General features: G+C 42.4%; 1 protein-coding gene across 1 annotated transcript in view; it reads right to left on the reverse strand.

The window, feature by feature from the left end:
• GDA (guanine deaminase) overlaps positions 1 to 12,463 on the reverse strand; it is a 126,041-nt gene extending 113,578 nt beyond the window's left edge. The window contains exon 1 of the mRNA XM_061201187.1: positions 12,341 to 12,463. Within this exon, the coding sequence (XP_061057170.1) occupies positions 12,341 to 12,463 (123 nt within the window). The remainder of the gene's footprint in view (positions 1 to 12,340) is intronic.
• Between the last annotated feature and the right edge of the window lie 3,819 nt (positions 12,464 to 16,282).

Genomic DNA, 16,282 nt, shown 5'->3' on the forward strand with positions numbered 1-16,282 from the left:
TGGAACCATAAAACGACTTTAAACAATAAATTGGTTTTAAAAACTTGCACATGAATGTTCACAGTAGCACTGTTGACAATAGGCAAAAGGTGGAAACAATTCAAATGTCCATCAACTGATGAATGAAGAAACATGATGTTGTATATCTATACCATGGATTATTAATCAGCCGTAAAAAGGAGAGGAGTTCCGACACATGCCACAACATGAGTGAACCTTGAAAACATTAAGTGAAAAAAGCCAGACACAAAGGTTACACATTATATGTATCCATCTATATAAAATATCCAGAATAGGCAAATTTATAGAAACAGAAAGCAAATTAGTGGTTGCTCAGGGGAAGGAGGGGAGGAATAGGGAGGGACTGCTTCATGGTTAATGGGTTTCCGTTTGGGGGTGATGAACATATTCTGGAACTAGATAGTGCTGATGGTTGTACAACATTGTGAATGTGATAAATGACACTGAATTGTACACTTTAAAATGGTGAATTTTATGGAAAATTATAAAACAAAAACTAATAATGCAGAAAGTTATAAAGTGGAACATGAAAATTCTTCTCCACATCCCCAACTCTCCACTCCTACTCTACAAAACTAAATGTTATTTAGGTTTTTAATTTTAATATTGCCTTCCAGAAATGTGTTTTATATGTGTGTATATAAGTGTGTGGGTGAATGAAGAGTGTTTTATGGTCATATGATACACTTTTTTGTCCATTTAAACTATTGGGAAATCTTTGGGTTCTTAAAATTCCTATATCAGTATATGTAAGTCTAGAAGGACTCACTTTAAATTAGAATTACCTTATAATTGTTTAGCCTTCAAAGTTTTTTTAACTCACGAATCAATAGCTGGTTGATAAATTGAGATCAACACAGCTGGGTTTTCAGGTGGAGGTTACTGAGGAAAGTTCATTCTGTCAAAATAATTTTTTAAAACCCAGTAACAGGCTGAGAAGAGAAAAAGCATTGTGACTATAGAAGCAGGTCTCATGGTGATGCCAACCTGAGCAGAACCATGATGAGAAGAGAAGGCATGAAGGGTATTTATGATGAAACGGTTTCAGGTAACAGTGCATGAATAACTAATTCATGAAAAACAAATCACCATTTCACAAGCAAAGGCACCAACTTCAGCAGTCAAAAGATTTTGAAAAACAGATCTCAATTAGAAGTTAAATTTAATGTTAATGTTAATCAACTCTACTCCAATATAAGAGAAAAAAAATCTACCTCATATGATTGTAGAGTATTAATGTGATAAAAGATAAAATATCTAACACAGCATGTAGTATATCGTTTGATGCTTAAAATATATCAAATACTTTACAAAAGAAAAAAATAAAGTTAATGTAATTTATCCTTTAGAGTCAATAAGTTAGTGTAATAACGTCAATGAAACAATGCTTTCATAAAGGAAAAGGGTGAGGCTTTTTAGAAGGTAGGAAATAATGTCAAAGTAAGATTTTGGGGGAGATGATCAACATTTATTGCTCAATCTTTTTCTTTTTTTTTTTTGTCCACGCCTTGTGGCTGTGGGATCTTAGATCCCCAATCAGGGATTAAACCTGGGCCCTCGGTAGTGAGAGTGCAGAGTGCTAACCACCGGACTGCCAGTAAATTCCCTATTGCTCAGTCTTAAAAAATGTATCAGAAGAGATGAATCTGTCTTCACCTTTGATCTTAGGGATTAAATTGGTATTAACAACTTAAGTACAGAACCCTATTATAACTTTGCCATTTGACTATCTGAAAACAAAGAGCTACACAGTGGCTTTAGGAGAGAGAAGTCATCCAATGTAGAGTAATCAGATGTTTATTTCAGAGTTAGGATTTACACTCTGAGTCTCAGTTTCCTTGTCAATAAAATAAGGAAAAGTTTTGTCACCCAGGGGATCAGGTCAAGGGTCCTTAATCTGTACCTAAACTGTCTCTGTAAAGCACAAGTGCACCTGTCTCAGGCAAGGAGACAAAGAAGTGCCCCACTTCTGGTAAACTCTCTACTCCAGGCAAACTTGCAGAAAACCAAAAACTGACTGTATCTTCTAGTTGTTTTTACATAATTAGAACAAGAGGGCTTAACCACAAGAAACTGGCATAAGCTAGCCGAATTAAAAATTGGGACAAAGGTCTCTCTACAGCTCATTACCATCTCATTGTAATAAGATCTCTTCTCACCTGCGCCATACTGGTTAAACCCACTTCTGACCCAGACACTGAAGGACCATACAAGGGCTGAAAATAGGCGTGGGCTGCATTCTGGAAAATCACCACCCCTTTCCACGAGTCAGGATAATAAAAGATGCCCGTGCCCCATAGCCTCCTTCACCTTTTTCTATAGGAATTTCGCCTTGCCTGTAATGGGGAGAAGGTGATTTTAGAGCATGAGCTCCTCCGTCTCCATTCTTTGGCCAATGAATAAAGTTTCTGTTTGCTACTAAAACAGTAATTTCACCTTATTGATGTGAACAATAACCAGGTAGGGAAAGAACCTAATCAGGAATCGGTAATAGTTTCACCTCATAAAGTAGTCAGGAGAATTATGCTTTGCAAAGCACTGAGTACAGAACCTAGCACATAACAAGTGTCTAATAAATGTTCAGTATTATTGTAGTTGTTAATGTGAGCAATAGCACCATCAATGTACCTCCTGTCTACGAGTTTATAACCCAGTGTCATGGGCTAGAAACCCAATGCAATGTAAGAAGATGACTTACACACAAAATTTATTTCCTTTTTATTCATGTTATAGTATGTTAATGCACATCTGCTTAATATAACAAATGTGCTACTTATATTTTTCTTGATCAAACTTTTTTTTTTTTAAATAGATGTATCTTTTTTTTTTTAATTTATTTATTTATTTTTGGCTGTGTTGGGTCTTCGTTTCTGTGCGAGGGCTTCCTCTAGTTGCGGCAAGCGGGGGCCACTCTTCATCGCGGTGCGCGGGCCTCTCACGATCGCGGCCTCTCTTGTTGCGGAGCACAGGCTCCAGACGCGCAGGCTCAGTAGCTGTGGCTCACGGGCCTAGTTGCTCCGCGGCATGTGGGATCTTCCCAGACCAGGGCTCGAACACGTGTCCCCTGCGTTAGCAGGCAGATTCTCAACCATTGCGCCACCAGGGAAGCCCCGATCAAACTTTTAAAATCATAATTTAAATATACCATGGAACTCATTTTTAAAACTTACTGTTGTAGTTGAGTGACCAACTGAGAATTTATCTTGTATTTTGTTTTCTTAGTGCCTTGGATGCACCAGGAAAGAATAACACATTGTTCTCCTCCCTAGAGCGGGAGCTAAATACTAAGACCAGTGTGACCACAGCAGTCTGTATGAGTTGTTCTAGAACAAACAGAGCACAGGGGTGTGGAGTTGCCACTGAGCTGACCTACAGGAAAGCCCTTTCCAGCCTGGACAGAACAGCATAGTAATGGCAGACAGATGGCTAGGATTAGCACCCAAGTGTAGCATCATGTGGTCACAAAGGGCAGCCACGGCCACCATGGAAATGGATTTCTCACCAATGTCAATGGGTTTGAAATTATTGAATAGTCTCTTGTGAGACTCCTCAACATCCACAAAGCTGGATTAGCAGTAAAGGTAGGTGGTTCTGAATTTTACTGGCAAAATGAAACAAACTGCACTCCAGGCTTATGCCAATAACTACTAGGCTCCTCCCTCTTGGTGTTCATCATAACCCCATCAAAAGGACCACTCTTAGCAGTACCTGGAAGACATGGAGTCCTGCCACCCCTCTGACATCCTGAAGTCTATCTCTAGGACATTTCAGATCAGCCAAGACCTGGGTACCTGGACCACCTCCCACTGCCCCCTCCCCACAGCTTCAGCACTACAGAATAGTTTTATGGACCCCCTTCTTCCTGTCACATCTTCAGCTCAAGAGAGGCAATCCTATGAAATGCTACCTTGCACTGGAAAGTTGTTAAGCATAATTATAAGAGACAATGTCCATCTAGGAGAAATTCCCATCCGAACTCAGCATCAAGAACAGGGGTGTTCCTCTTGAGCAACTGCTTTTAGTACAGATATTGCCAACTAGGTAACATGTGTCCTTTTAATGGCTGGCACCTAGGAAAGTTAGAGGCCAATAAGAGTGTAGGTCATTTCAAGATGCATTTTAAATCTAATTCCTAGCTTTGTTTTATGTCAACAACTGACTCTTCTCCCTTAAATGTATAAAAGCATCACCACTTGCCTGTGCCCTCTAGAGCTGCCTTAAATCCTTTCTACAAAAAGGGGGTTGTAAACACATGACTGATTGGATTCTCTTCTTGCAGGTAAGGGAAGTCCACCTGGCCTTTATCCCTAAATAGTCAGATCAATGCCCATTAGGTGAATGGGCATGCCATAGGCCTGCAGGAGATCCTGCCCACCACCTCTGCACCTGTCAGAAGCTCCCAGACAGTCAGCCATGTGTCAGATACACCAACACCTATGCTGCCTCACAGCCACAGCACTGAATCAACCAGACTGCCAAGAAATTCCAGGAATTAACAGACAACTTTACACAACCAGAAGGGCGGCAAACTCCAGTCATGCCCAGCAGTGTCGCTTCAAGGCCTCGAAGAATAAGTCAAATAGTGCTTTAAAAAAAAAAACAAACAAAACTCTCTGGAATTAGAAATGTCTTTTTTTTTAATCATCACACACAAATGTCTTTGTACTACACATCACTTTCAAAACACTTTTCTGATCACCTACTTTGTGTTAAAACAATAAGACAATGTTGAGGAGCCTTAAAGACAATAGAGTGTCAGCCCTCCTCATGACAGGAGGCAGCCAGAACTCCTGGAAAGAGCACGAACCTTGGAAATTAGACAGACTTGGGTGTGATTCTTGGTTTTGCCACTTACTCACCGTGACTGCAGTCAAGTCAACTAACTAGCTGACCCTCCATTTCCTCATTTGTAGAGCAGGGATCATGAAGAAGAAGAAGAAGAAGAAGATTGATGATGATGATGGTGATGGTGATGGTGATGATGATGATGATGATGATGATGATGATGATGTCGTCTCATCTCAGAACTGTTGACGTATAAAGAATCTGGCAGAGTGTCTGACACAGATTATGACTTAATAAATGTTACCTTCTCTCCAGTTCACCTCCCATTTGTCAAAGAACTTTAAATCAGTTCAATGAGTGAGAACATTCTATAAAGCTAAGTATAATCAAAGGCAAAAGTGAGGACTTCCCTGGTGGCGCAGTTGGTTAAGAATCTGCCTGCTAATGCAGGGGACACGGGTTCGAGCCCTGGTCCGGGAAGATCCCACATGCCGCGGAGCAACTAAGCCCGTGGGCCACAACTACTGAGCCTGTGCTCTAGAGCCTGCGAGTCACAACTACTGACCCCGTGTGCCACAACTACTGAGGCCCACGTGCCTAGAGCCTGTGCTCCACAACAAGAAAAGCTACCACAATGAGAAGCCCGTGCACCACAACAAAGAGCAGCCCCTGCTCCCTGCAACTAGAGAAAGCCAGCCGGCGCCCAGCAACAAAGTCCCAATGCAGCCCAAAATTAATTAATTAATTTTAAAAAAAAAAAAGGCAAAAGTGAAATAATCACTTTAGCGAGAGAAAAATAATAACAATGGCCAGTATTTATTGAGCAATTACTATGTGCCAAGTGCTTTACACACACTATCTCATCTGCCTTACCTCTTCTTCAGGGTGCTGTTGTCCACATTTTATAAGTGAGGGTACCAAGGCTCAAATATGTTAGGAAATGTTTCCAAGTAAGTGGCAGAGCTGGGATTTGAATCCACATAATCTGACTCCAGAAGCCATGCTCTTAACCACCAGGAAAACACTGGTTTGAATATATATGCAAATTTTATGGAAAAACAAACGGTAATTTATTTCAACTGGGGGATGGTCGCCAGAGAAGCTTTTGGGAAGAAGGGGACATCAGAACTGGGCCTTGGAGGAAAAGCAAGATTTCATTTTGACAGAGGTGGAATGGAAAAGAGATTATATAAAGGAGGACTATTCCAGGCTGAGGGATTGGCACCAACAAGGTGGAGGTGTAAAAAGATGTGATGTGCTGGGAAACAGTGAGAAATTGGCATGGATAGATATCCCTCAGCTTGTGGATACCTCATAGTAATCCTACTCCTATTTGCAAGAGAGAAGGATGGAACAGGAGGAAGTATTAGGAAAGCAGGCTAGGGCCAAAGTCATGTCTAAAATATCTTCCTGGGGCATTTGCATCTTAGAGGCAATAGAGAGCCATAGGTAGTTGCAAAAGAGAAGATACATGACACTACCCATGCTCCAGGAAAGTAACTGTCAGTAATGTGGAAGAGATATTAGAATGGGGGAAGAGAAAACGGTTAGGAGGTTCCTGTAATACTTCAGGCAAGAGACAATGGAAGGCTGGACAGGGCCAATGACAATGGAAAGGGGTGTGCACAAAGATACCCCAGGGGATAACTGGGGGGACCTGAATACTGATATGGGTGCCTGGAAAGACACTGACATTTTTGGCAAATAAGGAGAAGATAGAAACAGAAAAAGGAGAAGGCAGCTAGCAGTCCTTTGAAAAATAATATGATTCTTTGAAAAAGTAGTATAATTGTTAGAGGTGCTTTGAGCTGCAATTGACAGAAGGGTAGACAATAAAGACATTTCATTATCTCGCAAAAGAAGTCAAGGTAGTAGGCAGCTCCAGGGACCGTTAACTACTCAATGATATTATTCATGTATGTATTCAATGATGTTCAGTGAGGGACTAGGTTGGTGCCTCTGAAAACCTCTTAATTTTTTCCTCATAGTCTCAAACAGTGGTGGCAGCAGCTCCACTTCTCGCATGAAAGTATCCAAAAAACGAAGGACTTCTCTTCCCACATCTGTGTCTATTTATTAGGGAAAAAAATATTTCCCAGAAGCCTCTAAGATGACTTCCTGAATGCTGGAATGGCATCACTGGCCACCCTTAGCTACCTGAAACTGGAAAAATAAGTATCCAGCAAAGAGGATTATGATTACTATGACTGGCTTACACCATGATCTATCCATGAGCCAAGTATATTGCAAGCTATCAAACTCAGAAAGTGTTAATAAGAAAGAAGTGGTTATGGCTAGTGAGTGGGTAACCAACAGGGTCTGCCATGAGCATTTTGAACAAAGCAATCTGCCTTCCAGAAAATGGGAATTTACAGGATGATAATGTGATCCTTGGGCATGAACACGTTTCTGATGAAAGTGAAGCCCTGATTCAGCAGCCTCAGAAGGGATAGCTTATCCCAAATTCCTCTTCAAAATGATAAGATATTCTGAGGTCTTGAGCTTATAGGAAGATGGGTCTTCACCTGCCCAAGCAGAAGGAAAAGATGACACACAACCACAAAGATTTGTGATTCAGACTATGAGAACTCCTGGTAGAGCAAGGTGATGATGCAGTCACAGGTGAAACACAACTCTTGCTCCTCCTAGCAGTTTTAGAAATTACAGAACATTGACTCATTTCCCTTAACCAGGGCTATTTAACCCTCTTCTGCATGTTCAAGTCCTGTGTGTTCTTTAATGTCCAGTTCAATTTTGGCTTCCTTCATCAAGTTTTTCCTATCACCAACCAATTTGTATCCCACCATACTATTTAACACATTCACAAACATCTTTCTAATCCTATCATCAAATCCAATTAATTTGACCTAAATAGTTACCAATTCTGTCCACCTCTTTCCATCTCCATTGCTGATAATAACTGCTGATGTTTACTGGGCATGTGCTATGCTGCAAGGCATTATTCTATGCACTTTACAATTATTAATTCATTTAGTCTTTTCAATAGCTCAGTGAGGTAGATTATAGTAATCATTTTATACATGAGGAAACTTGGAAATAGAATTGTTAAGTAACTTATTCAAATTCACATAGGTAATAAGTGATAGAAGTACTCTTGAGAGTTCATTTCTTAATTGATACATTACACTGCCTCTCTCTTCTAAGCCACATCCCATTTCACCTAAACTACTGCAACAGGATCCTATCTGATCTCCTTGCCTGCACTTAACTCCTCTCCAATGCATTCTTTATCCTGAAGCTAAAATGATCTTTAAAAATAAAAATGCAAAATTTGGTCATGGCACAATCCCTCCCCCAACTCCCTATGCCCTGCCTACCTCTCCAGACTTACATTGTGTTATCCTCTCCTAGAACTTTGGATTCTGACCACCTTGATGTTTTCATTCCTTCCTACCCCAGGGCCTTTGCACAGGCTATTCCCTCTACCTAGAAGGCTCTTCCCTACCTCCCAGATTAGTTCAAGTTCTGACAGGTCATAGCAGATTCTGTTAATCACGAGATGATCAACCTCACAAGGGCAGGGCAGAGTTTGCATATTTCATTCATCAGTGTATCTCCAGCAATGAGCCCAGTCTTTGGTTCAGGAATCAATCCACTTTTATTACAGGTACAATTCTAAGCTCCCTTGCTAAAAGTGCAAGTTCACTGAGGTCAGGGACTGTGCCTCAGGGAGGTAGGCTACTCTAGTAAAGAGAATATGGGCTTCCATGTCCTGGCTATTGTAAATAGAGCTGCAATGAACATTGGGGTGCATGTGTCTTTTTTAATTATGGTTTTCTCAGGGTATATGCTCAGTAGTGGGGATTGCTGGGTCATATGGTAATTCTATTTTTAGTTTTTTAAGGAACCTCCACACTCTTCTCCATAGTAGCTGTATCAATTTACATCCCCACCAACAGTGCAAGAGGGTTCCCTTTTCTCCACACCCTCTCCAGCGTTTATTGTTTGTAGATTTTTTGATGATGGCCATTCTGAAAAAGGAACAAAATTGGGTCATTTGTAGAGATGTGGATGGACCTAGAGTCTGTCATACAGAGTGAAGTAAGTCAGAAAGGGAAAAACAAATATCTTATATTAACGCATATATGTGGACTCTAGAAAAATGGTACAGATGAACCAATTTGCAGGGCAGGAACAGAGATGCAGACGTAGAAAACGGATGTGTGGACACTGGTGGGGAAGGGGGTGGGATGAATTGGGAGGTTAGGATTGACATATATACACTACCATGTGTACAGTAGATAGCTAGTGGGAACCTGCTGTATAGCACAGGGAGCTCAGCTCCATCCTCTGCGGTGGCCACAGCAGAATATGACACAGCATTGTAAAGCAACTATACCCCAATTAAAAAAAGAGAGAGAGAGAGAGAATATGGGCTTTGGCCATGTTAATTCAAAATCCGTCTCTGGATGCATGATTTTTCAAGTCTCAACTTTCCCAACTTTAGGAGGAAATAATCACACTGAAGACTAAAAGAGACACTGAAAATGATGTGCTAGCGAACTGGCGGCGAATGCTGTTTAGATCTTTCTTCCTAGATGCATCTTTGTGTCCCAGAGGGTCAATGGCATGAGCAGTGAGGCTGCACACCAGAGGTCCAGTGACCTCCCCCACCTCCCACATATTCCATCCCAGGCCATGGCTTCCTTCTCTACCTGTTGACCTGCATGGGTGCCACCATGTGGAAATATGCAAAAATGCTACAGTGAGCAAGAGGTTAAGGATTTGCTAGGCACAGAGGGAAGGAAGGGGACAAAATGAACATGGTATGTGTTGCGTATCCACTAAGTGACAGGCATTTTCATACATTATCTCATTTAATACTTAGCAAAAGTATCTGATTCTACAAGTGAGGAAATTGAGGCTCAGAGAGGTTAAGGTCTCACCCATGGACTTTGAACATGTAGGTGGTAGAGACCTGACTTGAACTCAGGTCTCCATAGGACTTGCTCCTGCTACCCCAGGGCACTACTTCCAAAACGATTCTCTTCCTTGCTGTTGCTTTCAGCTAAGTGTGCTTAAAAGACCCAAGACATATTTACCTATCTTTAAAGTCAACCTGACCCTGCTGGAAGAATCAGATAATTTAGTAATATTTGAGCACACAGTGTTTCACAATTACTTACTTATCTGCAAATGAATTACACATGCTGGAGTTTTTCTTTCAAAAAGCTACATGCCACTTGAGTAGAAAAACTAACTCTGAATTCAAAATGCCCAATACTAAAATATTGACTAGAGAATTTTTTTTAAATTAACCTAATTTTGAATGAGTTTTAATTAATGAACTAAAAGCAGTTAATCATTACCATTCTCTGGGCCTAAATGAAATGAAAGATTAGGTCTAGAAGGGAGAGGGAGGACAGAGGAAATCATGTCCCATCTCTCTGAGATGCTACCCCAGCCCAGGGCTTGAAACGGAGAACTGAGCACCCAAGACCCCACATAACTGGCTGCATCACACAACCTATATACTGAGGTTACCCAAAATGTAATCCATCCACTACCTGTGTCCGAATCTCCTGGGACCTTTGTTGGAATGCCACTTCCTAGGACCTACTCCAGGCCTACAGATTCAGATTTTCTGAAGATGACACCCAGGAACTGGCATTTTAACAAACACCCCAGATGTTTCTGATCCATCCCAAGGTTTGAGAACAGCTTTGGGAGCTCAGTAAAAATATAAAGATCAACTGCATATTTATTTACTTCATGGGAATATAATTTTCTGTAAGAACCTTGAAAAGTTTTAAATGAATAATATGTTTATCCCAGCAACTCTAAAGGTGAGGCAGTCCCATTTTCAAAATGAAAGAAATCAAGTCTTAAAATATATATGACATGTCCACCCTTTACACACAGTCAGGAATTAACTGCCTTGCACTTAGGAGGAGAGCGATAAAACAGTTGCCATTTCACTGATTAGGACACTGTATACTGTAAATCTAATTCAGTTGCTTAACTCACCTTTGTATCCGATTCCTAGTTAATTTTATCTTGTGGGGGAATGGCATTTTTCTAAATTTATAACTTCAATATGCTCCTTAGTTATGAATAGACTCCCTGACTCAACTACTAATTTCATGTTCAGGACACTCTTTTATTCTTCTTCTGTACAACCCCCAGAAAAGGTAAACTTTTAGATAAATTACTTCCTTTTCTTCCTCCTCTCCACTGGTTAAAGGCAGTCCCCTAGTCAATTCTCTCACCTGCTATCCTACCAATTCAAATCTTGGAAATGAAAATTTAAATTTTAAAAAGAAACCTAATTGTTGAACAATTCCTTGTGATTAAGCAAATACCTCTAATCTTTCCCTGGTTTAGCAGTCTCTCTTCCTTTGCTTCTTGGGACTTGTCCCAAGCCTAAGGCATCCCTGAAACTTGAGGGTCAAGTACCCAAGGCAACAATTCATCAGTCTCAGGGTTTATTGGAGTCTCCCCATTTGGGAGAGCTCTGAGAGTTTCATCACCTTGGAAACACAACAGCAGGCTCCCTGAATATACACAGGGAGTATAGATTTTTAAGCACCAAGAGAAAACAGGGTTTAGTTAATCCCCAAATGTAAGAGTCACGATTCAAAACTGTCACTGACTTGGAAGCATCTTTAGTCAGGAATAGTATCTTCAAGCTGACAAGTTCCAAATATGTGTACTTATGCTAACCAAACCGATAGCTGGGGAAAAGCTCAAAAATAACCCATCTCTATCTTTAATTTTTCTCCTAAAAATGGAATGGCTTTCACTGAAACTGGCCAGGCCACTGCCAATACAGTTACCACTGTTGTGTATGGAACAGTCAAGTTACCTATGTCGTTTGCAGAAATCCTGATTTTGGAAACATAAGTGTGAAAGATACTCTCACAGAAGACATTTTGAACCTTAAAATGGAACTGCTTGCTTTGATGCAAATGGCTGGGGGGGGGGGTTGGGTGGGTAATTTATCTCAGATCAGCTTTTCTAGTATTACAAGTTGTCTAGTCTGAATCATTCATATATTGTTTGCTGAATGATCAGGTGAATGAAATCAGTTCTTTACTTATTCCAATGCACTGAAAGGGCTCAACAACACTGATCAAATGACCCTTCTGTTATTTCTTTCACAATAAATTCAATCAAATTTACGGAGCGCCTAGGCGGTGCCAGGCACTGTGTCAGGCTCCTGAGATACAAAAATGAATGAAGCGCGCTGCTAGTTTATTAATGATCTCTTAAGATTTGGCAGGGCACAGCCTCGCTCCCTGCCACCACAGCCTGCACGGCTGTCGAACCTATCGTGGGTGTGCGTACTCCACGGCTCCCAGCACCTGGGAACACTTTACTCCCAGTGCAGCCCACGAACCCAGTGCCAGGGCTCTCCCGGCGTTCTCCCAAAGCCAAAACGCTCAAGTTCAACTCCGGCGCCGCGGCGCCCGCTCCACACGGAGCTAACTCCGGGCTCCGCAGCTCACGCGGCGAGCTTCCTTCCACCTGTCCGCCCGCCCGTCAGGGTGCGCCAGACCCCGCACCCGCTTACTTTGCCGCTGTCGCTCACACCAAGGAGATGATCCCGCAGCACCTCCATGGGGCAGGTCCAGGTGGAGTGGACGAACGTCCCTCGGAAGATGTGCGCCAGGGGCGGCATCCGGGCAGCACACATGACAGCGGTGGAGCGCAGCGCGGAGTCCGCGGCCCAAGGAGGGCGCACGGGGCGGAGGCGCGGCGAGGACTCCCTGCGGCTGCGGGCAGCTGCCAAGCCGGCACCAGCGCCGGCCTTGTCCTGCCCCCGCTTCCCCGCGCGATCGCCTGCCCCCTGCAGACCGCGCCCAGGGGCTGGCTCCCTGCCTCCTCGATGCCAATAGGATTTTTTCTCCCGTGAGTTGGCTCCAGTCTCTCCTCCCCTGCTTTAGTTTTTGATACGTTAACTCTTTGAGTTTCCAAAATCACCGTTCACGCTGCGGTTCTTTTAACCCTTGGTTGTTGTCACCCACCCAGGGGGCGGGAGATGAAGGAAGGAGCTGGAGGATTCAGGATTCCATCCCTGTACCTTTAACTGGTCATTAAATTTCCTTTTGCCGCGGGCCCCAACTTCCTCCACCTTCCTTTAGTTGGCACGCCCAGAGTTGCATCTATCTGCTTTCTCTGCCCTTTAAACTCTTAGGACTATTTGTGGCCAAACCCTGGACCTTTTCAACCTGTAGTACCACAAGGTCTGAACGGGCACAAGTTCAGTGCCAGGGTGACAGGTCTGTTAGGGCTGCCTACTTTACCAACCAGTTTCATTTTCATTTTTCTGTGGGCTGCAGAATTTGTCCTAACCTGATGTTCTGAAAGCATGTCTTACAGAATTATGGGGGCCCCACCAGTGGAGGCTAATCTCGACCCCAAAGTTCCTCTCTTCACCTGAGGCCAATCTTTTGGCCCTTGTGTCCACCCACAAACAACTCCAATTCCAGTTTTTCTCATACCTAAAATAAATGAATCTCTTTGATTTACTTCCAGTTGTACAGGGGGAGAAAATTAAGTACTCAAGCCAAGTAGCTAGAAATGGCAGTGTGGCACGGCTTGGTGGAAAGAGTCCTGGATTAGGAATCAAGAGACTATGGTCAATGCAGGTGGGACTCGGCATCCTTATCCTTGTTTGTGAAAATGGAACTTGAACTGGGTGGTTGCTAAGATTGATTCTAGGTCAGCATTCCTTCCCTACAGTATGTGCACAAAGTACTTTACTAAGTTCCTCCAGGAAGAAGAACTGGTTTCCACTCAGGGCCTTTGCACATGCTGCTCCTTCTGTCCCTAATGCCTCCTGTGGATACTCACATGACTGGCTCTTCTCATCACTGGTTTGCCTCAAATGTCAGCTCTTCGGAGTAACCTCCCTCCAACACCAAGCTAATAGCACGTCCCCATCCCTGGCAGTTTCTATCGCATTAAACTATTTTGTTTCTTCTATTGCATTTACCATATCCATTCTCATTTATTTTATGCTTTTTCATTTATTTCTGCTTCCCTTCCCCCAGTACACACACACACAGAGTAATAGAAGCACCACAAGAACAGGAGTCTTATACCTAGAACAGTGCCTGGTGTTTCATACATATTGAATGAATGAATGAATGAATGAATGGTTTTTCTGGGAGCAGAGCAGTAACCTGAGATAAATATCTATTTTGGCTCCTACATAAAGGACAAGGGTTTCACATTGCCGTGCATGAGCAAGCTTTCTCTGAATTGCTGCTTTTATGACACAGGGGTAGCTTATAAAAATGATTCATTCCCTTCTCAGTTCCTTCACCTCCCCCTTACCAAGGTGTAGGGTGACCAACTCATGGGGACTTTTCTTGCTGTAACACTGAAAGTCTCACAATGCAGGAAACTCCTCAGTCCCAGGCACACCAAGCTGGTTGATCACCTGCCAAGAACTCAGATTAGGAAGCCCTGAGATCAGGAAGCTGAGAGCTTTGCACTTGCCTCAGGGAGACATCAGCCCTTTCTCCCTGTCGCTTACCTCTGATTCTGCAGACCACACTCCCTGCTTGCAGTCGCAAGAGACAGAACACTGAAAACATCCTCTTGATCTAGGCTTGTGTACACACAAACCTCAGAAAGAAAAGTGAAGAAAATGTCTGGCTGTTATTGTAAAAGAGGAATCAATTAAATATTTCTAAAAGATGTATTGGTGTCCTAACATGAATACAGCTAATATATTTTTTAATGAAAGCCACCTAAATGTCCAACAATTGAGTCTAGTTTAGTGAATTAGAATCTATTTACTTAGTAGAATATTATGCAGTTATTGAAAACAATACGGGATATATGTAACCTTGTAGGAATTACGTATAATAAAATGTCAGGTTTTTTTGTTTTTCTTTTAATGGCATTTATGCTATGGTTAAAATCAGGAAAAGCCTAGGGCATAATGGCTAGAATTTAAAAAGTGTACCAAACAATGGCAGTCATTCTGTTGAGGTAGTGGAATTGCTGGGGAATTGTGTTTTGATGTTTATTGACTTTGTTTCATGTGACCTTATGGAATGACTAATCATTGTGTAGCTTTGAATAAAGCTGATCTTCTTAAACAGAAGATATGGCCATGGGCCTCCAGGTGACATGGCATTAGCACTTCTCAGGTGAGTGTTAGCTCTTCCAAGCAGGGCACAATTTCACTTCCATTCCCAGCCAAGGTGTAGGCACCTCGCTCAGGATCCAGTACCCTCAGCTCAGCCACACGTCAAGAAATCTTGGCTTCCCAACTATCCTCACCTGTTCTCCACCCTCAGGGGTGGAGACTCCTTTAAATTCCTAGTCCTGCAATTTTGACTCCCATCCTGTTATCTCTAGGGAAACGTTCTGGAGGCTACTGAGGTTTGGAGGAAGAAAGGAGTGCAGAGCTTTTATATTTACCTTTGAAACACAGCTCAAGCACACCGCAAGCCAGCCTCTGGTTTAGTATAATTATTCTGACCAGGGCAAAGTATGTGACAAGTGGTGCTTATTGTGCCTCCGAAGTCTCAAGGAAATACCTGTTCGTATTCATCAGCTCTTTCTGTAGCCCATTGTAAATTCATGCAATATTAGAACTGAAAGAGCCTTAGAGATTATTATTCAATGTGCATTTCACTGCTATTTTCTAGTAGGATCACTGTTCCCTGCCAATAATGGCTCCTTTCAACCCTCACCAACTCAATTTCTCTAAAGGAAATCCAACGGTGGTATGCACTTTCAGTGCCCTACCCCTACGTATCACTTCCTACCGAAGAAAAGAGACTCTCCTTGTCATGGACGCTTCCTGAAGCCCTGGCTGCTTCTTCAGGCTCTTCTTCCAGTATGCCACATACCATGCATCTGCTTTGCTCACGATCTCTCTGCCTGCAGCGCCCTTATACCACTTTATACTGCGCCTGCCTCATTTTACTGCCCACTCTCCCCTGGCTAAATCCCTCATCTTAATTGCGCACTCCCACCCACCTCCAGGAAATCTTTACACCTCCTCTCTCTCTCAGGTGTTAAGTGCTCCTCCTCTGAGTTTGTGGGGTTGCTGTAAGTATTCCTTATCAGTCTGTCTCCCTGAGAAGATTGCTGTTTCCTTAAGGACCATGTTTTCTTCCTTCCCTTTTTTCTCTGTACCCCCTTGACACAGCGTCTGACCAGTAGGAGCTGCTCAATAAACATATAAATGCTGGATTTCAAGAGATGACTCTATTGTCTATATTTCAGTGATAAAAAAGAAGAGAATAGCAGGTGTGTGCTAATGGTGAGCAATTCACTGGGACCAGAATTTAAGGAAGAGTTTTATTTCATTTATTTAGTTTTCTAACATTTCATTGTGAAAATTTTCAAACATACAGAAAAGTTGAAAAGCTTCATTTCTTAAGATCACATTTTTCCCTTCTTCAGATGGAGCCCAGTGATCTCAAACTCAACAACAACTGGATGGGACCAGTAGAAACTGAACCTCTAATTGTGTGAAGCAAGGAAC

This window comes from Eubalaena glacialis, chromosome 9 (genome assembly GCF_028564815.1).
Source record: "Eubalaena glacialis isolate mEubGla1 chromosome 9, mEubGla1.1.hap2.+ XY, whole genome shotgun sequence".
NCBI lineage: Eukaryota > Metazoa > Chordata > Mammalia > Artiodactyla > Balaenidae > Eubalaena > Eubalaena glacialis.